Source organism: Schistocerca serialis, chromosome 12 (assembly GCF_023864345.2).
Source record: "Schistocerca serialis cubense isolate TAMUIC-IGC-003099 chromosome 12, iqSchSeri2.2, whole genome shotgun sequence".
Taxonomy (NCBI): domain Eukaryota; kingdom Metazoa; phylum Arthropoda; class Insecta; order Orthoptera; family Acrididae; genus Schistocerca; species Schistocerca serialis.
Window position 1 is genome coordinate 169,088,200 of NC_064649.1, and position 23,229 is coordinate 169,111,428.

Below are 23,229 nucleotides of genomic sequence, written 5' to 3' on the forward strand. Positions count from 1 at the left end.
CCATGTGCCACAGTGCCATATCACGCCGCTAGACCAGGGAGGGGAAAAACCGACCAATTAAAACCGATACCGGTATTTTAGTTCTGAATAACCGCACTTTTCTGTATTTATCTGCTTTCGGTTATAACAGCTAGTTCAAGTTTTTACTAATTACCGGGTCAAAAAGCCGACAAATCAGTCACTGCAGCTGCGCTAAAATTTTCCGTTTTTACATAACCTTTTTTGCAGAACGAGCAATTTTTATCCGTAAAATCTGCATTGCTTTTAAATATTGAGTCATTACAGAAAATGAGAAAAGCGAACAGTGCTATTTTAATAACAATGCCAACAGAAACGAGCTACAAACACTGGGCATAAGGATTGGTATAGAACTGCTGAGACAATAACGTACCTGCTACCATTTGATGGGCCTATTACATGGTGTGTACTTGCCGCATCTGCTCTATATAGTAGTTTCTCCCTGTCGTCTTCGGACACCAGTTGTATCACAGAGTGGCACCATCGCTAGTCTGAAAGTTTTTACTAAGTCCAATGTCAATGAGGTACAATGCCCCATTTGCTTTAAAAGCTTAAAAACGGGAGGGGCCACAACGGAGGTGTGACCTTACACAAGTAGAAAACTTAAAACTTAACAGTTCATTCAAAGATTGGAATAAAAACGGAAAACAGCAGATTCGCTGCTTTTGTCTATATAACATGCCATTATATGCTCGTAGCCCTAGAGAAGGGGCAAATTAACACGAAAAATACAGCTCTTCAGCCTCAGTTTTCACTCTGTAGCATTGACTATTCGTAATGTCCGCATAGTGGTACGATGCCCCATTACAACATAATTTTTGAGCAGAGTTTAACTAAATCGGAATCAATAGGAGAATACTGGTAATTTTTTGTAGTAGCCAACCACTTATAACTTTTAGAGAAAAGCAGCAAACGATGGACGGACTAAGTTTTCTTTTACTTGCCTATTTAATTTAATATTTTGATTCTGTGCATCTTGAAACTGAGGGAGTACAATAAAAAACCGGAAATCGGTATTTCAGAAACCGGTTATTTTGAGCGGTTTTAATAGTCCAGTTAAACTGGCGTTGGAGAAATATAACCGAAAACCCGTTGTTTTAGCGATATGCGCCATCCCTACGCTAAACAAGCCAAAGAAAAGACGTCACCCATTGACAAAGAGTGAAATGGTAATTCGTTTTCGGCAGCAGCGCAACCGTTACGGCTCTGACAGCCAATCCAAACGGCTAAAGAAGCCGCCTGGATCGGCCTGACACAAATGCAATATTTCCGCTGCTGGTGAAAACGAGTTATCCCACGACATTCCACGTTATTACAGATATGCCGCACCATTTTGTTATGTCTGCCCTAACGTAGTCCGACGCTACTGTGGCGCGGAGTACTACGGCTGCAGACAGGTACTTGCATACAAACAAGACAATCAATTGCGCAACTATATTTTTTCGAGGCACTAATTAACACTTTACGACTAGAGCGCGCAAATATTGCAGATTAAAGTTTTAAGTCAACATGTGTCATATTCTCCGATGTCTAAGTTGTTACTGACTTGTCTGTGGGAAGTGAGGGTTCGGGTCTTGGTGTAATTTCTTCAGGCTGTTGCAATATTTTAGCCCAGCAGAGTACTTACGGACGTCTGTAGCAGGTTCCACTCACCCTCAGTACAACGCCTACGAGGCCCTCGAATACAGGAGCTACTTTACTGCACAACAGCTGAACGTTGGCCACTTGTTGATCAGACAGCGCCACTGGATAGTCAGTATTCATCCAGTCGAAACCGGTCATGACGACATTAAATTGTAAAAGGAAAGTGCAGGTGTGAAGGTATACACAGCAGCCTCCCACAACCGTTAAGACATGGAAAAAAAAAAAGCGACAGTTGGGTCAGTACTCACCCCTGGGAGGTAGATGGCTCTGAGTGCGACGTGACCACTTCCTGTGCAGCATGTCGTGTTCCCAATTCGTCCTTCTGTTTGACATCGCTCGTTTCTGCCTCCTCACTGCCTTCTGCAAAATAAAATAAGGCGTAGTATCTCAAGCGACATTTCTATTCCGCAGTCGATAATTGAACTGCATCAGTTCCACGCCATTAAGGGGCCTGCACACGTTGTATTTATTGACAGTATTTGTTTGTCAAACCTTCAATATATTGAAGCGATCGTCAAAATAATTATACTGTTAGTTGGCAACACGATTTACCAATGTTAAGGTTCCGAATACCCAAAACAAAGCGGGATATTGGAAATTTGCGGTGACTTCCTATGGCACCAAACTACTGAGGTTATCGGGCCCCAGGCTTACACTCTACTTAAACTAACTTAAGCTGAGGACAACACACACACACACACACACACACACACACACACACACACACACATGCCCGAGGGAGGACTCGAACCTCCGACGGGAGTAGACGCGCGAACCGTGCAAGGCGCCTCAGACCGCGCGGCTACATCGCAACAAAGTGTGTACCGCAATTACACTGAAGCGCCAAAGAAACTGTTACATCTGCCTAATATCGTGTACGGTCCCCACGAGCACGCAGAAGTGCCGCAACACGACGTGGCATGGACTCTTCTAATGTCTGCAGTAGTGCTGGAGGGAATTGATACCATGAGTCCTGCAGTGCTCTCCATAAATCCGTAAGAGTAAGAGGGCGTGGAGATCTCTTCTGAACAGCACGTTGCAAGGCATCCCAGATATGCTCAATAATGTTCATATCTGGGCAGTTTGGTGGCCAGTGGAAGCGTTTAAACTCAGAACAGTATTGCTTGAGCCACTCTGTAGCAATTCTGGACGTGTGGGGTGTCGCATTGTCCTGCTGGACATCAGGATTCGTGACCCGGTCCGGCACAAATTTTCATTTGTCTCCAGTAAATTGTGTAGCTGTGGTGGTACTATATTCTCAATATGCGGATACGTTTCGTAACTTTATCGAGCAAAGCCGGTCGCAGTGGCTGAGCGGTTCTAGGAGCTTCACTCCGGAACCGCGCGACTGCTACGGTCGCAGGTTCGAATCCTGCCTCGGGCATGGATGTGTGTGATGTCCTTAGGTTAGTTAGGTTTAAGAAGTTCTAAGTTCTAGGGGACTGATGACATCAGATGTTAAGTCCCATAGTGCTCAGAGTCATTTGAACCATTTTTTTATTTTTTTTTAATTTTTTTTTTTTTTTTTTTACCGAGCGAGGGGGCGCAGTGGCTAGCACACTGGACTCGCATTCGGGAGGACGACGGTTCAATCCCGCGTCCGGCCATCCTGATTTAGGTTTTCCGTGATTTCCCTAAATCGCTCCAGGCAAGTGCCGGGATGGTTCCTTTGAAAGGGCACGGCCGACTTCCTTCCCCATCCTTCCCTAACCCGATGAGACCGATGGCCTCGCTGTCTGGTCTCCTCCCCCAAAACAACCGAACCGTTTCGTAACTTAAACAAATAATTAGGCAAGTAAATAAAAAAAAATAAAATAAAATGATAGTGCTAAAATTTATTAATTTTGAAAAAGCATGTGATTCAACAGATCAGATCCCTGAAGGAATTTGCAGTAGACACAAAATCTCTGGAAATAACTAAACCAACTCTTATTCGAAAAACTTCGAGTCCCTTACAAACTGTGCCAGGAGTCAGACAGTGAGAAGGTTTCTCACTATTATTATTCAACTCTGTGCTGGAAAAAGTTATACGAGAATGGAAAATAAAGTAAGAAAAACAAAACATTGATAACAAATTCTGAAGGAAACAGCTGAGAATGCAGATCTACAAACATTGTTTGAAATGACACAATACATGACCAATGAAGCAATTCACTCAGAATTTCAAAAATCAGGTAAGGATATATCAAGGGAACAGACAACTTCAAATATCAGTGTGAAAATATAAAAAGTGAAAACGAAGCAATTAAAATCAGGACCAAAAAACAAAAAGAGCATAAAAACCAAAAGTCCTTATTGGGTCGAAGACATTACTATTATCCGGGTGCAAAAAGGCGTTAGAAGATTTGGAAAAGGTGGAAAGAACAATCCTCTGAAAAATAATAAATCCAATGAAGAACAGAGATGGCTCAAAATGGTTCAAATGGCTCTGAGCACTGTGGGACTTAACATCCGTGGTTATCAGTCCCCTAGAACTTAGAACTACTTAAACCTAACTAACCTAAGGACCTCAAAAAACATCCATGCCCGAGGCAGGATTCGAACCTGCGAGCGTAGCGGTCATGCGGTTCCAGACTGAAGCGCCTAGAAACGCACGGCCACACCGGCCGGCCCAGTGATGGCGATTGGGTTTTGAGACCAAATAAAGAAATATGCTCCTTCTGCGCTAAAATAGCAAATGAGATCAGGAAAAGACGTGTTACACTCAATGGACATCTAGAGGGATGAAGGAAGATATACTCCGAGGTGACAAGTCGTGGGATAGCGATATGCGCGTGCACAGATTGAACACTGGGTAAAAAAGAGCAGTCATTTGTAGGCAGCAGGTAATCGGCTGCAGATCCTCTCTTGGGCTCCTGACCGTATCGGCTGGACACTGAACGACTGGTTAGATGGTAAGAGCTGATAGCAGAGTCGGCGTGTGGCGAATACCCCACGAAGAATGGACCCAAGTTGTCAACAAGACAATGTGCAAGCTAGTGGTGGCTCCTAAATGGTGTGAGCTGTGTTTACATGGAATGGACAGGAACCTCTGGTCCAGCTTAACCGATCACTGACTGGAAACAGTTATGTTCGGCTACTTGGAGACCATTTGCAGCCATCCATGGACTTCATGTTCCCAAACAACGATGAAATTTTTATGGATGGCAATACGCCACGTTACCGGGCCACAATTGTTCGCAACCAGCTTGAAGAACACTTTGGACAGTTCGAGCAAATGGTTTGGCCAGCAAGATCGCCGGACACGTATCCCATCGACATAATCGAGATGTCCGCTAGTGCACAAAATCCTGCACCGGTAACACTTTCACAATTATGAGCGGCCCAATATTTCTGCAGAGGACTTCCAACGACTTGAGTCCACGCCACGTCGAGTTGCACCACTACGACCACTATGCCAGTCAAAATGAGGTCGGACACGATATTAGGAAGCACCCCATGACGACGATGAAGTCTTATCGGGTTATCCACAGAACCATTAAGGCGTTGTTCTGCACCAACGTTTTGTGGTCTTCAGGCGAAGTGTCGGACTCGGCACTTTACAGCTGCTAGCCTGCAGGCTCCTTTGCCTCGACTGCGTCGGCAGACCCGAGAACTCTTCACCATCGAGATTCGCAGAGAAAGTCTAAATTCGTATATAAATTTCATCACCTCCGTGTTTTAAAAAAGAAGATTCAGACTTCCTTCCACAACTGGAAAACAGACAAGAAATGGGGGGGAGGCAAGACAAAAAAGGACTTACAAGGAATCGAGAGTGAACAGATGACCTTACTCAACAGAGGTAAATTCAGACTAGAAGTTTCTCCTTTACACAATTGAATTCAGTATCTACTGTGATTCCGAGGATTTCTACTGGGCCTTTTCTTTTTGCCTACTTGATCCTCTTCTGCCTTCTACAGTTCATCTTTCGAAGTTATCCATTCACCTCATATTGTATTTCTATTCTCTGTTGCAATCCAACGTTATCTAATGCACCCTCTAAAACACTCTGTAACATCTAGTTCTTTCAACTTATCAAGATCTCGTCTCCTTAATTTCCTACTTCTTTCAATTTCTTCATTTTTTATCTGCAGGTCATAACCAATAAATTATGGTCAGAGTTTACGTCATAATCGATCTGAAATCTCCCTGTGTCTGTATCTCTCTCCCATCTAAACTGCCTTCTTTCAACATTTTTAAACCAAGTATCAGTACTGATTAAATTATGCTCTGTGCAAAATTCTATCACGCCGCTTCCGCATTCATTCCTTTCTCCCTGTCTATGTTCCCTAACGATTTTTCCTTCTCTTTCTTTTCTTCCTACCGAATTTCGATCTCGCATCACACTTTTAAGTTTCATCTCCCTTAACTGTCTGAATAATTTCTTTTATCTCATCACACAGTCTTTCAATGTTTTCGTCACCTTCAGAGCTAGTACTAAAATTAACCTGAACTACTGCGGTGGTTGTCAGCTTTGTCTTTTTCTGAGATACGATGATGCGTTCACATTACTGTTCACAGTAAAATGGTTCAAATGGCTCTGAGCACTATGGGACTTGAGATCGGAGATCATCAGTCCCCTAGAACTTCGAACTACTTAAACCTGCGACCGTCGCAGTCGCGCGGCTCCGGACTGAAGCGCCTAGAACCGCTCGGCCACTACAGCCGGCTGTTCACAGTAGCTCCCTCGCATTTATATTTTCTTAATTATTATTAGACCTACTCATGCATTACCGCAATTTTATTTTGCACTTATAACCTTGTACTCACCTGACCAGCGCTGCTGTCCTTCTTGCCACTACAGTTCATTAATTCCTACAGCTACCCACTTCTCTTTTTGAAGTCTCTAAGCTACTTAGCCGACTAAGGGATTTAACATTCCACGCTGCAATCCGTAGAAAGCCAGTTCGTTTTTCCTGATAACATTTAAATGCTAGGAACCCTTTCCTGAAGGTATTTGTCTGGAGTGCAGCTTAGTACGGAAATTAAATGTGGACAAAGATCAAGCTCAATAATGACGAGTTACTGAATCGAACTACGGAGAGAAGAGCGTTACAGCACGATCTGACTAAAAGGCGGAATCGTTTGACAGATGACATCCTGACGCTATAAGCAATCATGAGCAATCTTTAATTTGTTAATGAAGTGAAGTGTGTTTGTGTGTGGTGGGGGGGGGGGGGGAGGGAGGGGGGCAGGTGTTGTTAGGGAGGGGTTAAAATTGCAGAGGAGGAGGAGGAGATTAGTGTTTAACGTCCCGTCGACAAAGAGGTCATTAGAGACGCTCAGGTGAGGGAAGGATGGGGAAGGAAATCGGCCGTGCCCTTTCAAAGGAACCATCCCGGCATTTGCCTGAAGCGATTTAGGGAAATCACGGAAAACCTAAATCAGGATGGCCGGAGACGGGATTGAACCGTCGTCCTCCCGAATGCGAGACCAGTGTGCTAACCACTGCGCCACCTCGCTCGGTAAAAAAATTGTAGAGGAAGACCAAGACTTGACTAAAGTAAAGGGGTGCAAATGGATGAAGCTGCGGTAGTCATACAGAGATGAAGAAGACTCCAGCCCAAACTAGCGTGAAGAGTTGCATCAAACTAGACAAGTTTTCAGGCTGAAAAAAGAAAAAGCAACAATGTGGGGAGTATCATTCAGTATGCTGAATAATCCTTACGTATGAACGTGGCACAAAATAACGCTGTTATCTCCTGTTACTATTACAAAAAGGTTTTTCATTCCCGTCAACTTCAATAACGTCATATTTTCTTAGTTAACGATAGTCTCTTTTCTCTGCTTTGCTTTGCCTTGTTTAACGTCTATAATAGAGCAGCATGTATCTGTGATGATGATTCCGCTATTATTTGCTTTTTCGTGAGCAGAGTATTCAAACTGTTCGAGAACCTGCTTCTATATCAAATTATGGTTTCGCATTTCCATCTATGCCAACTTCGACCTGCAAATCACTCCCGTGTGAAGTACCCATGCGACAGCCTGCATAAGAATAATATGGATAACTGAAACTGACACAGAGTTACATGGGATAGGCCTACTGGCCAAATAATTATTTTCGGTTCTGATTTACCACATCTAGAAGAAAACGGCAGGAAGCATACAAATATCACAAATAAAAACACAGTAGAGTCCTGGTCATCCGACTTTCGCTAATCCGGTCTTCCATTTAATCTGAACCATGGGCGTCAATTCCAGGGAGGAGGAGGAGGAGGAGGAGGAGGAGGAGGGAACGTGTCCACCCCACCCCACAACCCCCCAAAATTTTGTGATGAACAGTTTCAATTTTTTGAGTTTCAGCTGACAAAAAAACCATCGTTGAACGAATAAATCTAAGCTTAACCCTTGGCTTCCCAGGTCATTTTTTGGTCACGCAGTGTCCCAGGTGCAGTCTGTGTGACTGCTACATTTAATAGCCACCAAAACTGCATTCTGCAGTTCCAGTGGAACAGTTCAGATTTTATGTAAAAGGTTACATTAATATCACACAAAATGAACTATTTAAAGTTTATTTTTACGAAGAAACGCATTTAATCACAAAACTACACAAAATGAACATAATATTACATGACAACGTTAATGCTATGAAAGCTCAAGTACACTGCACTCCAAATTTTATTTTTTGATATATTTTTATTGTTTATTACACATGTAATAACAAAAACATAAAAAACGCCCACAAAACATTCAAAAAGATAAAAATTATGCTATAGTTGGGGTCACGAACGATGGCGGCCCAGTTCAAGTCAGTTCTGCGCATCTACATCACGCATTCTCCGACAACCAATGAGCGTTCAGTAGTATTCTCCACGCTCTGTTATGAATGTCGTACGAGATGCAAGCATTAAACGTGATTGTAGCGAGTTATTAGGGTATTTCTGTCCCATTAGTTGCGAGTTGTCACCACAGATGGTAATGGTAAGCGACAAATTCCGCACAAGCAACCGGGACACGCAATTTGCAGCACACACGCTTTCTTCAAGCGCAGAGTTAATGTATGCGCTAACCGCAAACGTCATTTGCAAACGACAACAATATATCCCCGGTCGTCTCTCAAGCTGGGCGAACCGTCATTGTTCATGGATCAGAAGCACTTCTTAGATGTTCAGTTTCTTTCTCGGAGGTTTTCTTTACACTCGCCGGAAATGTTTGTAGAGATTCAAGTGAGACTGGCTTCTTGCAACAAAATGGTTCAAATGGTTCTGAGCACTATGGGACTTAACATCTATGGTCATCAGTCCCCTAGAATTTAGAACTACTTAAACCTAACTAACCTAAGGACATCACACAACACCCAGCCATCACGAGGCAGAGAAAACACTGACCCCGCCGGGAATCGAACCCGGGGCTTCTTGCAACAATGGCAAATATAAGGTGCCTTTCTCTTCTCTTTGTGGTCACAGGTGGAGCATGTTTTGCGTTTTTCCAGTCGTTCTTCAATGACTTCTATTCGTGGTTCTGCCTCACCCAGAACACGGTTGGTTGGTTTAAAAGACGGGGGAGGGGGGGGGGGGGGGAGGGAGGGAGGGACCAAACTGCGAGGTGCCTTGTTCCTAGTAGAACAATTACCTAAAGGAAAAAAGGAAACAAAGAAGACGTACGGCAATAATAGGAGAAAGGAAGAACCAGAAGAACGACAGGAGGACAACAAACACTACAATGGACAAAACAGGACGAGATGAACACAGAGACGCAAGAAACAGGGAGAAGAGATTAAAAACAAGAAAGCAGATTACCATGGCTGGTTGAACATGAGAATAAAAGAGAAGCGAAACACATTAAAACCTCCCCCCTAAAAGCCCTAGGGGACAAAGGACATGCGCTAAAACTCAGATCAAATGATAAAACCCACGCTCACGAATAAAACGTAAAACTAAAGATGGTGTTGAGGCACTGTCGCCCGACACACCGAAAGCAGGGTGCTGGGAAAGTTAAAAGTCCGCCGCAGGGCGGCTAAAAGTGGGCAGTCCAGCAAGAGGTGGACGACTGTCATTTGGGAGCCACAGCGACACTGAGGTGGGTCCTCGCGACAGAGGAGGTAACCATGGGTTAACCAAGTATGGCCATTGCGCAGCCAACAAACGACAACAGTTTCCCTGCGAGAAGCCCGCAGGGGAGACTTCCACACATTCGCAATCTCCGTAATGACACGCAGTCTGTTGTGCATACCGTTATGACACTCCGTCTCCCAAAGCCGAAAAACCTTGCGGCATAAAACAGAGCGCAAGTCAGTTTCAGAGGTGCCCGTCTCCAGGGGCGGTTTCCGCGTAGCCTGTCTGGCCAGCCCGTCAGCAAGTTCGTTGCCTGGGATTCCGACGTGTCCTGGGGTCCACACAAACACGACTGAACGACTGGACCGTTCCAGGGCAGCGTCCCCCTGAATAGGTCAGGCGTGCACTACACGCCGGAAGCGGCTACAAGGGTAGCGGAGTATGTGTGGACTGCACATGTGGGTTTTTTAGGTTAGAGAATTCCCTCCCTAGGCCCGACAAGACGCCTCCTGAGTCGCGGCAAGGTAAGAGTAGGCAAAATGCAACAGGGAATAACAATATTAATGTGCTAATAGTAAACTGCAGGAGCGTCTATAGAAAGGTCCCAGAACTGCTCTCATTAATAAACGGTCACAATACCCACATAGTACTAGGGACAGAAAGTTGGCTGAAACCAGACGTAAACAGTAATGAAATCCTAAACTCAGATTGGAATGTATACTGCAGAGACAGGCTGGACAGTGGAGGTGGAGGCGTGTTTATAGCGATCAGAAGTGCAATAGTATCGAAGGAAATTGACGGAGATCCGAAATGTGAAATAATTTGGGTGAAGGTCACAGTTAAAGCATGCTCAGACATGGTAATTGGATGTGTCTATAAGCCCCCTGGCTCAGCGGCTGTTGTGGCTGAGCACCTAAAGGATAATTTGGAAAATATTTCGAGTAGATTTCCCCACCATGTTATAGTTCTGGGTGTCTGGGTGGAGATTTTAATTCGCCGGATATAGACTGGGAGACTCAAACGTTCATAACGGGTGGCAAGGACAAAGAAACCAGTGAAATTTTTTAAGTGATTTATCTGAAAACTACCTTGAGCAGTTAAACAGAGAACCGACTCGTGGCGATAACATATTAGACCTTCTGGTGACAAACAATCCTGAACTATTTGAAACAGTTAACGCAGAACAGGGAATCAGCGATCATAAAGCGGTTACTGCATCGATGATTTCAGCCGTAAATAGAGATATTAAAAAAGGTAGGAAGATTTTTCTGTTTAGCAAAAGTGACAAAAAGCAGATTACAGAGTACCTGACGGCTCAACACAAAAGTTTTGTCTCAAGTACAGATAGTGTTGAGGATCAGTGGACAAAGTTCAAAACCATCGTACAATATGCGTTAGATGAGTGTGCGCCAAGCAAGATCGTAAGAGATGGAAAAGAGCCACCGTGGTACAACAACCGAGTTAGAAAACTGCTGCGGAAGCAAAGGGAACTTCACAGCAAACATAAACATAGCCAAAGCCTTGCAGACAAACAAAAATTACGCGAAGCGAAATGTAGTATGAGGAGGGCTATGCGAGAGGCGTTCAATGAATTCGAAAGTAACGTTCTATGTACTGACTTGGCAGAAAATCCTAAGAACTTTTGGTTTTATGTCAAAGCGGTAGGTGGATCAAAAGAAAACGTCCAGACACTCTGTGACCAAAATGGTAGTGAAACAGAGGATGACAGACTAAAGGCCGAAATACTAAATGTCTTTTTCCAAAGCTGTTTCACAGAGGAAGACTGCACTGTAGTTCCTTCTCTAGATTGTAGCACAGATGACAAAATGGTAGATATCGAAATGGACGACAGAGGGATAGAGAAACAAAATTGCTCAAAAGAGGAAAGGCCGCTGGACCTGATGGGATACCAGTTCGATTTTACACAGAGTACGCGAAGCAACTTGACCCCCATCTTGCAGCGGTGTACCGTAGGTCTCTAGAAGAGCGTAGCTTTCCAAAGGATTGGAAAAGGGCACAGGTCATCCACGTTTTCAAGAAGGGACGTCGAACAGATGTGCAGAACTATAGACCTATATCTCTAACGTCGATCAGTTGTAGGATTTTGGAACACGTATTATGTTCCAGTATAATGACTTTTCTGGAGACTAGAAATCTACTCCGTAGGAATCAGCATGGGCTTCGAAAAAGACGGTCTTGTGAAACCCAGCTCGCGCTATTCGTCCACAAGACTCAGAGGGCCATAGACACGGGTTCACAGGTAGATGCCGTGTTTCTTGACTTCCGCAAGGCGTTCGATACAGTTCCCCACAGTCGTTTAATGAACAAAGTAAGAGCATATGGACTATCAGACCAATTGTGTGATTGGATTGAAGAGTTCCTAGATAACAGAGGGCAGCATGTCATTCTCAATGGAGAGAAGTCTTCCGAAGTAAGAGTGATTTCAGGTGTGCTGCAGGGGAGTGTTGTAGGACCGTTGCTATTCACAATATATATAAATGATCTTGTGGATAACATCGGAACTTGGCAACCACGGGAAGTCGGTGAAGTCGCCATTGGAGCCATAAGCCAGCAATTACGACACGCGAGTCACTCGCACACCATGCAGCATGTACTACAACGCCCGGCCGAGGGACCGGACAGCCCAGTCGGTAGAGCGCTAGACCTTCAACCAAAGGGTCCCGAGTTCAAGCCCCCGTCCAGGCGAAAATTAATACACTGTCGTAACGGCTAATGTGCTGGCAACGAAAGAACTACAGAAACGAGTGAGGCCATGTCGCGTTCTGCCGTCAGATTGCTTGTAAAGGAGCAGTTGCACTTGTCGGGCCACCGCCATGCGACCGGCAGTCGTGGCCGAGTGGTTAAGGCGTCTGACTAGAAATCAGATTCCCTCTGGGAGCGTAGGTTCGAGTCCTACCGACTGCGTTTCCTTTTTGTGTCGAGAGGTGAAGAACATCTCCAACGGAACCGTGGAACGTGCTGTAGTATATTGAGAGGTTGTAACAATGGAAAATTGTACTGAAATGCAGGAGGATCTGCAACGAATTGACGCATGGTGCAGGGAATGGCAAGTGAATTTCAGTGTGGACAAGTGTAATGTGCTGCGAATACATAGAAAGATAGATCCCTTATAATTTAGCTACTATATAGCAGGTCAGCAACTGGAAGCATTTAATTCCATAAATTATCTGGGAGAAAGTGTGGTGTCACCGCCAGACACCACACTTGCTAGGTGGTAGCTTAAATCGGCCGCGGTCCATTTAGTACATGTCGGACCCGCGTGTCGCCACTGTGTGATCGCAGACCTAGCGCCACCACAAGGCAGGTCTCGAGATACGATAGACCACTCGCCCCAGTTGTACGGACGACATTGCTAGCGACAATACGGACGAAGCCTTCCTCTCATTTGCCGAGAGACAGTTAGTATAGCCTTCTGCTAAGTCCATGGCTACGACCTAGCAAGGCGCCATTAGCCTTACCTAGTTTGAAAGTTATCGTATAAATGTCTCACGGAGAATGCTGTATTCATCAAAGAATAAAAGATAAGTATTTGAGGAGCTGCATACTTTTCTTATGAGAATTCACTACTTATCCTGTTCCAGAATTCACGCCCGTCTGCGTTAGATAGCGTGCCTATCGGCCCCCTCAAAATAACACTGTGTCGGCACTTCTGTCGACACATCATTTGGCGACGAGGCTTAAAGGAAAAGTGTTCTTTCTGATTGCTTACATTTATTTGTGTCATGGCTTCGCCACAATCTCCAGATGTACTGTCCAAATTTTATCGCTTGCAGAATCAGCAGACGCAGGCGTTACTGGATGCCCTTGGACAGCTCATCCAGGGTCAATGTGCACTGCAACACGATGCGGCAGCCGCCGCTTCACCGCTACCGCAGCCACAACTCGCAGTTGCACCGCCTTTTAGGCACTACGACCCGGCGCACGAATCGTGGACAGAATGGTCCCGACAGTTCGCCTTCCATCTAGCCGCCTACAGAATTCAAGGTAATGAGCGGCAGCCGTTTTTGCTTTCTTGTGTCAGTGTGTCCACCTACCGTGTGATAGTGAAATTGTTTCCCCGACGCGACGTAGCAACTCTGTCCTACGAGGAAATTTTGTCTGCTTTAGATGCCTATTTCAAAGAAACAGTTAATGTGGTTGCCAAACGGTATACGTTTTTTCGTACGAAACGTACGGCCGGTCAAACTAATAGGGAGTGGGTAGCAACATTGCAAGGACTTACTAGGGACTGTGCCTTTGACTGTGACTGTGGCCTTTCTTATTCAGATACAATGGTGCGTGATGCAATTGCACAGAACGTTTCTGATGTTCGCATACGGGAGCAAATTTTGAAACTAGTTAATCCCTCCCTTCAACAAGTGATAGACATCTTGGATAGACAAGACACACTTGACTGTGCTCAGGAATCTTTTGAAACTTTGCTAGCTGTGTGTAACATTAACCGGCCCGCCGGGCGCGCTCGCGCTACGCGGCCCGGTCAAATGCCCTTGCGCACACCAAAGCAGCTGCCGCTGCGCTCTAAGCCACGTGTGCCGCGCCAGCACACAAATGCAGTGAAATCATGCCCGCACTGTGCTACTAGCCATTCGCGTGAACATTGCCCGTCACGCCAAGCTATTTGCTTTTTCTGCAATAGGAAAGGACATGTTCAAAGTGTTTGCCAGAAAAAGCTCAGATCAGACAATCACAATCAAAACAGGCCCTTTGCTTCGCGCCGAAATCGAACCAAGGACACTCAGGCTCGTGGACCTTCGCCCATGGACATTCATGTCGTTACTTCCACCCCGTCCAGTGCCACTTTCTCTAACAGTGACTGTGTTCGTCCCACAAAAACTGTGCGTCAACGTCGCCAGAAATCACGTCAATTAGCAAGTGATTCTGTACCAGTGTCTGTTCAAATTGCACGAGACAGTCGCTCTTGTCGTCAGCAGGACAATAAACTTTTTGTAGATTTGGACTTTCATGGCAAGGTCATACCATTCCAGCTCGATACCGGAGCTGCTGTTTCATTGCTCAATCACGACACGTACAAACAACTGGGCACACCTCCGTTGCGTTCCGCAAATGTTAAGCTCACTACATATTCAGGACAGAAAATTCCTGTGTTAGGACAGTGCAGCCTTCTTGCAACATATAAAGGACAAACAAAACTTGTGTCATTTTAAGTTCTTCGTTCTTCTACTGCAGTGAACTTGTTTGGTTTAGATTTATTTCAGTTGTTTAACATGTCTATTGTAAATCACGTCCTATCAGTGAATCAAACTGTGCCTTCAGACAGTGTTTCTCGGCTATGTGATGAATTTGCAGACATTTTTGCACCGGGCTTAGGTTGCGCTAAAAACTATGAAGCACAATTGGAACTGAAAGTAAACGCGCAACCGAACTTTTTCAGAGAGCGCAATGTTCCCCACGCATTGCGTGATAAGGTCGCCGGAACATTAAACGATCTAGCATCACAAGGTTTGAGTGAATGTGCGCAATGCCTCTTTCATTTCAGCTCCGCTTCATCGCTTACGCCGTACAGGTGTTCCGTTCGTCTGGACGATGGAATGCGAACGCGCCTTTCGCCAGTTGAAATCAGCGTTGCTTTCAAATACTTGCCTTACGCCATTCGATCCCCAGAAACCCCTTTTGTTGATGGTTGATGCATCGGAATTCGGGATCGGTGCTGTGCTTGCGCACAAAGTTGGCTCCCATGATCGCCCTATTGCCTTTGCGTCAAAATTGCTCTCGTCTGCGCAAAGAAATTACTCACAGATAGAGAAAGAAGCTTTGGCTCTCGTATTTGGTGTTACTAAGTTCCATGATTTCTTGTATGGTCGTCACTTTACCATCATCACAGACCACAATCCTTTGACATCGCTTTTTCATCCGACCAAGCCTGTACCTCCACGTACAGCGCAGAAATTCATTCGCTGGTCTATTTTCCTCTCGCAGTACCGCTACGATATCTTGTATCGGTCCACTGCTAAGCACGGAAACGCCGATGCGTTGTCCCGTTTGCCTGTTGCTGAGGATAAAGCATTCCATTCTTCCGAACTTGCTTGCATGTTCATTGATTCGGAAACCGGTGAAGTGGTCAAATCGTTTCCGATTGATTTTCGCCGTGTAGCTACAGCCACAGCTGCTGACCCTGTCCTTGCTACCGTTTTGCGTTTTGTTGCTACGCAATGGCCTTTGTCAAAGTCTCGGATCGAGGATCCGTTGGTTCGCAGATTTTTTGCTCACCAGCAGGGACTTTTTGTTCGACGTGGTGTTTTGTTGTTGCGTTCTGATAATGATCAGTCCAGAGTCGTGGTCCCACGTTCGTTACAGTCCTCTGTTTTACGGCTTCTTCACCAAGGACATTGGGGTATAGTGCGAACGAAACAACTTGCTCGTCAGCACTGTACGTGGTTCGGAATCGATGCTGCGATTACGAATATGTGTTCTTCTTGCATGGCGTGTGCCGAACAACAATCCGCACCGCCGCGGAAAGTCTTTGCATGGCTAAAAGCCACTTCCCCTTGGCAACGCTAGCACATTGATTTTGCTGGTCCATTCTGGAATGCTAGATGGTTGGTTCTGGTCGATGCCTTCAGTAATTTTCCTTTTGTTGTCCGGATGTCTTCCACGACGTTCTCTGCCACCATCCAAGCATTGTCTGCTATCTTCTGCATTGAAGGTCTTCCGCAGACTATTGTTTCCGACAATGGCCCACAATTCATGTCCGCAGAATTTCAGTCATTCTGCCAGGCCAATGGTATTCAACATCTGACATCCGCGCCGTTTTCGCCTCAGTCAAACGGTGCCGCTGAACGATTGGTCCAGACTTTCAAGTCGCAGATGTTGAAGTTGAAAGAGTCGCATTCTCGGGAGGACGCGTTGTTGCTCTTTTTGTCCTCGTATCGCTCTCAGCCCTGAGATGGTCGCTCGCCGGCTGAGTTGCTCCACGGTCGTCCTCATCGAACCTTGATGTCTTTGCTGCATCCGCCGCATCAGCTTCCTGTGCAGCGGCAGACTCCTGCTTTTGCTCCAGGCGACGTTGTATTTTATCGCAACTATCGAGGTTCACGGCGTTGGCTTGCAGGGCGCGCTCTTCGCTGCCTCGGCCGCGCGATGTATTTGGTTTTGGGGGCCTCTGGTGAGGTGCGTCGGCATCTCAATCAGCTGCGCCTCTGTCGTCGCACGGGTTCTGCCACTCCCCGTCTGCTTTCAGCGACGGTGCCGTCCGGTCAGCGCCCTGGGGACCCATCTACTGGCTCGCCTCATCCCCAGGTGTTACCGACGATGCCTTCCATTTTGCCCCATGGCGACGCGCCGCCGCAGCAGCCGCCGCCGCCGCCGCCGCCTGTTCTCCCGCCGGCGCCGCCCGCATTCGACACTTCGCTGCAGCCGCCAAGCGCCTCCCTGGGTCACGCGCCGCCGATCGCTTCCCGTGACCAGCCGTCCTCCGCCATGGACCTCTTGCCCGCTCCGAACCACATGACGTCATCGCGCGTCAGGTACCCCGACGCAATGGAGGTCGACCCTTCGGCCCCTCCTGTCTCATTACGGGCGCATATGCCGCATGTTGACGTGCACCCTGGACTAGGTTTTCAGGCGTTTCCTAGATCCCCTCGGACCGAATGGCCGGGTGCGGGTGGCACAGCCTCGCCTGTTGTTAGGCTCCCCACCTCATCGCATACGTCAACATGGGGTCCTCCCCACGGCGGGCGGAAGCCTTATCACACGACCGTTCGCCGATTTGCGGAGGAGGAATGTGGTGTCACCGCCAGACACCACACTTGCTAGGTGGTAGCTTAAATCGGCCGCGGTCCATTTAGTACATGTCGGACCCGCGTGTCGCCACTGTGTGATCGCAGACCTAGCGCCACCACAAGGCATGTCTCGAGATACGATAGAGCACTCGCCCCAGTTGTACGGACGGCATTGCTAGCGACAATACGGACGAAGCCTTCCTCTCATTTGGCGAGAGACAGTTACAATAGCCTTCTGCTAAGTCCATGGCTACGACCTAGCAAGGCGCCATTAGCCTTACCTAGTTTGAAAGTTATCGTATAAATGTCTCACGGAGAATGCTGTATTCATCAAAGAATAAAAGATAAGTATTTGAGGAGCTGCATACTTTTCTTATGAGAATTCACTACTTATCCTGTTCCAGAATTCACGCCCGTCTGCGTTAGATAGCGTGCCTATCGGCCCCCTCAAAATAACACTGTGTCGGCACTTCTGTCGACACATCAGTAAGCATTTGGAATGATTTAAAATGGAATGATCATACAAAGTTGATCGTCGGTAAAGCAGATGCCAGACTGAGATTCATTGGAAGAATCCTAAGGAAATGTAATCCGAAAACAAAGGAAGTAGGTTACAGTACGCTTGTTCGCCCACTGCTCGAATACTGCTCAGCAGTGTGGGATCCGTATCAGATAGGGTTGACAGAAGAGATAGAGAAGATCCAACAGAGAGCAGCGCGCTTCGTTACAGGATCATTTAGTAATCGCGAAAGCGTTACGGAGATGATAGATAAACTCCGGTGGAAGACTCTGCAGGAGAGACGCTCAATAGCTCGGTTCGGGCTTTTGTTAAAGTTTCGAGAACATACCTTCACCGAAGAGTCAAGCAGTATATTGCTCCCTCCTACGTATATCTCGCGAAGAGACCATGAGGATGAAATCAGAGAGATTAGAGCCCACACAGACGCATACCGACAATCCTTCTTTCCACGAACAATACGAGACTGGAATAGAAGGGAGAACCGATAGAGGTACTCAAGGTACCCTCCGTCACACACCGTCAGGTGGCTTGCGGAGTATGGATGTAGATGTAGATGGACTCCTGGATATTCGCAACCAAAGAATGGCGTGGGTAGCACTGGTTGATAGCTTGTAAGTTGCTCACGGAGTCCTAACAGAGAAGAAACGACTCTTCAGAACAGGAACCGATGTACTGAAGTGCACGAGATATGGCCACAAGCTGTGCACCCAGCGGGCAAGGAATGCTGTTCAATATGGCCTCTGTGGACATAGGCGAAGCCAGCATTACAATCAGTCATCGAGCCGTCGGTGTAAACAACTTCAGACCCGCGGAACACTTCAACAATCGAGAGGAAGTAACAGCGGAGAGCGGTGGGCTTAACGGAGTCCTTAGGCCCAGACGAAGCTCCGGCCGACGTGTACACCATGGAGGTGTACGTGAATGGACCTCAAGTAGAGGTGATAAAGGGAAGGACTTCAGTTCGGAGCGAAGGGACAGCACGAGAACCGCAATCGTGAGCCGTGCCCTGGGCCGCCGAAGCGGAAGATGAACTGCCGCCAGTGGGAAAGGGAAACGGTGATTCGGATGCTCAGGAGAACTGTGAGTGTGTGCAACATAAGTGGGAAGCAGTTGCACACGTCGGATCCGCAACGGAGGGACTCCAGCCTCCACCAGAGCACTGGTCACCGGACTCGTTCTAAAAGCTCCCTTCGCTAGGCGAACGCCACAGTGGTGCACTGGGTCGAGTAAACGCAACGCTGAGGGTGCCGCCGAACTGTTAACCAGGATCCCATAGTCAAGGCGGGATTGAACAAGGGCTCTGTAGAGCTGCAGCAGCCTAGAGCGATCTGCCCCCCTGTAGGTGTTGCCCAGGCAGCGGAGAGCACTGGGAAGCTGCCAGCACTCCCGCTTAAGCTGACGAAGGTGAGGTAGCCAGAGCGCGCTGAAGGATGCACGAAGTTCATGGGGTGTGTGATACTTGTTGACTAACTTTTTATCTACGGCGTCAGCAACGAGTTTACAAGATTCTGAAAAAATTAAAGCCGTACACCTGAGTATTGTCTTTGTAGGAATTGTGAATGTCATACGCATTCACTTCACTTATGCCCAACATTCGGAAGAATAATGCCACTGGCCGTCATTGGAAGAGTCCACTCAATGTTTCGAAACTGTCGTTCTATTTTGTTCCTTCCTTCGCTTTTCTTTCGTTCCCGCATTATGGCTCTCGATGTTAAGTTTCGTGACTGCCTAAGTTCGATACTGATATAACTAAACTCAACATCGAAAATCCTCACATGCTGTTAGCTACTGTTGATATTCTGCACGTCAATCGGGGAAAGCAGGCTTCGAGGTTTAATGACCTCGAAAAGTTGGCTGGTTATGCTTTCTCGTGAGTCTCTTATTAAATTAACTTGCCTTTTGATAAAAAGTGCAGAGGCTTTATCCGTTATATCAGTTGATCCTAGTCCACCATTTTTAGGATCGTAAGTGGCTACTTTAGCAGGTACTCTGAACACTTCACCTCTCCACAAAAAGTTGGTGATTTTGGACATTATTCTCCTCGCTATCATTCTCGGTATTGGAAACAGCTGGGCAGTATAATAAGCTTTAGCAAGGATGCATGAGTTGATATACTGTGTTCTTTGAACTTGGTTCATACATAGAGTTAAATTCTCTATAATGGCTCCTTGCACTTTATATGCTGCAACGTCCCAATTTAAAGCCGTCATTTTCATAGGGCATGCTGTCAGGGCGATCCCAAGTGTTTTATGTTGTCGGACTAATTTTGCCCACTCGACGTTGATATTATCAAAATCTCTGAGATTTAAGATCTTACTTTTCTCCGTTTGCATTGGCTCCAGATGCTCTACAGTACGAATCAATCACTGTTGCTAGCGTCGTTACTCGTCATTGTTCCTTATAATGAGCCCTATATCGTCAGCATAGGCTCTTATAACTGTTCTTGTTAAGCCTTTTAATCTGGCATGGACATGTCGGAGGAAAGGTTCCAGCGAAATGGCGAAGAGCGACATGGTCAGAGGACTTCCTTGACGAAAGCCTCGTTGTATTTGCATCGGCCTGGATTGTTGACAATTCACCGCTATTTTAGCATTTATTCCAGTTGCTATGTTCTTAATCAACTGTATGACCCTATCGTTGAAACCTATTTTCTTCAATATCTGTAGAAGATATTCATGATTTACTACATCTAACGCTTTATAAAAATCTAAAAACAATAAAGCACACTTTATGTTACTTGCAGAAGTTATTGCAATGACATCCCTGATTCTGCTAGATTTTGAAAAATGGTTCTGCCTTGCGCGCAGTTCTGATGTTGACTAATAATTTTATGTGTAAGGCATGAAATTCTCTTGTTTACTATTCTAGCTATTAATTTATAATCAGAATTCAGCAGTGAAATTGGACGAAAATTATTTAAATCTTTGTTTCCATTATTTTTTGGCACCAGAACAATTTTACTCTCCTTAAACTCAGCCGGAATCATTTTACCCTGAATAACCTCATTTACAATGTCCGTGATTTTCGCACCTACTATTGGCCAGTAACGGATGTAAAACTCTGCTGGCAGACCATCCGGTCCTGGGGATTTTTTTGGTGGTGAGGCGCACAGAGTCTCATACACGTCTTCACTGACAACCTCGAGAAAATTTTCGTTTTCTTCTGTCAGCTGTGGGGCTAGGATGTCAAGGAATTCTTCCAAGGAAGCATCACTACTTTGGTGTACAGCATATAGCTCGCAATAATAGCGATAAATCTCATCCATGATACCCTGCTGGGTTCTGAGAATCGTACCGTGTTTTGTTCGAATTTCATCAATAAAAGTCCTTCTCCCGGTCTTCGTATGCTTCACTAAATGATATAGGGAAGTAATTATCTTCAGACACCGAATTTGCCTTCGATTTTATTTTCAACCCTTCCATTTGACTTCTCTTGATATTAAGTAACTTGGATTTGACTTTTTTGATGTCTGCTATCCGAAGTGAGGAACCTGCTGAGACTTGATCATATAGACCTCTCAACACGGAATAGTAATATTCTATAGTGCATTTCATTTCTGTTGGGTTCTGGGCACTGTATTTGTGGTGTCACCGCCAGACACCACACTTGCTAGGTGGTAGCTTAAATCGGCCGCGGTCCATGTAGTACATGTCGGACCCGCGTGTCGCCACTGTGATCGCAGACCTAGCGCCACCACCAAGGCAGGTCTCGTGATACGAGAGAGCACTCAACCCCAGTTGTACGAGAACCAAGCTACCGCCCAGTTGTACGAGAACCTAGCTACCGACCAGATGTACGAAGCCTTTCTCTCTCATTAGCCGAGAGACAGAATAGCCATCAGCTAAGTTAATGGCTACGAACTAGCAAGGCGCCATTTGTATCAGTGCCTATAGCTTACGAGTATTCAAGAGAGATGTATTCCAAGGACTAATAAAAAGATAGGTAATAAGCATCTACATACTTTTCTTCTTATTCATTTATAAGTTCTCATGTTCCAGTACTTCACGCCCGTCTGCATTTTCAGCCATCTCAACTTCACGGTGTCGGCCCAGCTACCGACACAACAGTATTGACTAAGAACCTTCCTCAACTTTGGCTTTGTCATTTTAACCCACTAGTCAACAGCAGTGGCAGTGGCTACGGGCTCGCAGGCATATTGCCCATGTTTCTTTAATCAGATCTTCTAAATCATGATTTACTAACAAGGAAGTGTTCAAATTCCACTGATTCTTGAACTGGCTGTCTTCTTAGATTTATGCAAGCTAAGACACTTCAATGGTCTGAAAAGTACGTAGGAATGGTTTCTACTTTTGTCACGGAAGTTTCAAGATTTTTAGAAATATATAGTCTATCAATCCTGCTACGTGATGTTGCCGTGACATAAGTGAACTCAACAATGGAGGAGTATTTGATTTCCCCTGTATCCTTTAATTCTAAACCAGTAACTACTTGTTTTAGTTCACTTGAGAAATTAAAATTAGGTAACTGATCTTTTCGATTTAGAACACAATTAAAATCACCTCCAAGTAATAACTGTCTTGGAGTTTTCCTTAACAAGTATATCAGGTCATCTTTGAAGAAACGTGCCCTGTCAGCTCGGTGAGAACTTCCTGAAGGGCCTACAAGTTGATGATAGTCACAACATAGATATTTGGTCCTATTCCTCTTCCGGATTCCAGTCGTTCCACCTCGCTTACTGTAATCCCTTCCCTCACCAAAACAGCTGTTCCAACACTTGTCTCGGGAGACACATTTATGTAACTGACAAAACCTGGAATTACTAAATCACTTCTTGTAACAGGGCAATATCAGTCGTGGATTCGTACAAAAATTCCTTAAGGGCTGATAATTTCAAACTGGTCGCAATTTTATTTATGTTTACAGTGGTGACAGAATAAGATTGCGTCATTGTGCTGCCACTATCTAGTTGTTTTGATGAACTAATTTAGTTTCCTGTGGTTCAGGGTTCAGTTAAGCTGCCGGCCGGAGTGGCCGAGCGTTTCTAGGCGCTAGTCTGGAACCGCGCGGCCGCTGCGGTTGCAGGTTCGAATACTGCCTCGGGCATGGATGTGTGTGATGTCCTTCGGTTAGTTAGGTTTCAGTAGTTCTAAGTTCTAGGGGACTTATGACCAAAGCAGTTAAGTCCCATAGTGCTCAGAGCCATTTGAACCATCAGTTAAGCTGTAACAGTTTTCTCGAAAGGCTGAACATGGAATAACACTTCAATCAGAGTATTAGTTACTGTCCCATTTTTTCTTTTTTTTTTTCTACTTCTGATGTTTTCTCTTGTACCGCAAGCAGGCTGATTTCCTGG

At 45.8% G+C, this 23,229-nt stretch overlaps 2 protein-coding genes and 1 non-coding gene across 3 annotated transcripts in view; 2 read left to right on the forward strand and 1 right to left on the reverse strand.

The window, feature by feature from the left end:
* The window catches only part of LOC126427920 (uncharacterized), a 176,264-nt gene that overhangs the window by 58,380 nt on the left and 94,655 nt on the right, over positions 1 to 23,229 (reverse strand). Inside the window, exon 5 of the mRNA XM_050089815.1 lies at positions 1,911 to 2,022. Coding sequence (XP_049945772.1) covers positions 1,911 to 2,022 — 112 coding nt within the window. The remainder of the gene's footprint in view (positions 1 to 1,910; positions 2,023 to 23,229) is intronic.
* LOC126427917 (uncharacterized) lies at positions 12,370 to 17,725 on the forward strand. The gene is made up of 2 exons (XM_050089812.1): positions 12,370 to 13,640; positions 16,855 to 17,725. The coding sequence occupies exons 1-2, from the start codon at positions 13,379 to 13,381 to the stop codon at positions 17,427 to 17,429; spliced, it is 837 nt and encodes a 278-aa protein (XP_049945769.1). The 5' UTR covers positions 12,370 to 13,378; the 3' UTR covers positions 17,430 to 17,725.
* Positions 12,479 to 12,560, forward strand: Trnas-aga (transfer RNA serine (anticodon AGA)). Its single transcript has one exon. It is a non-coding gene; the product is annotated as a tRNA-Ser (tRNA).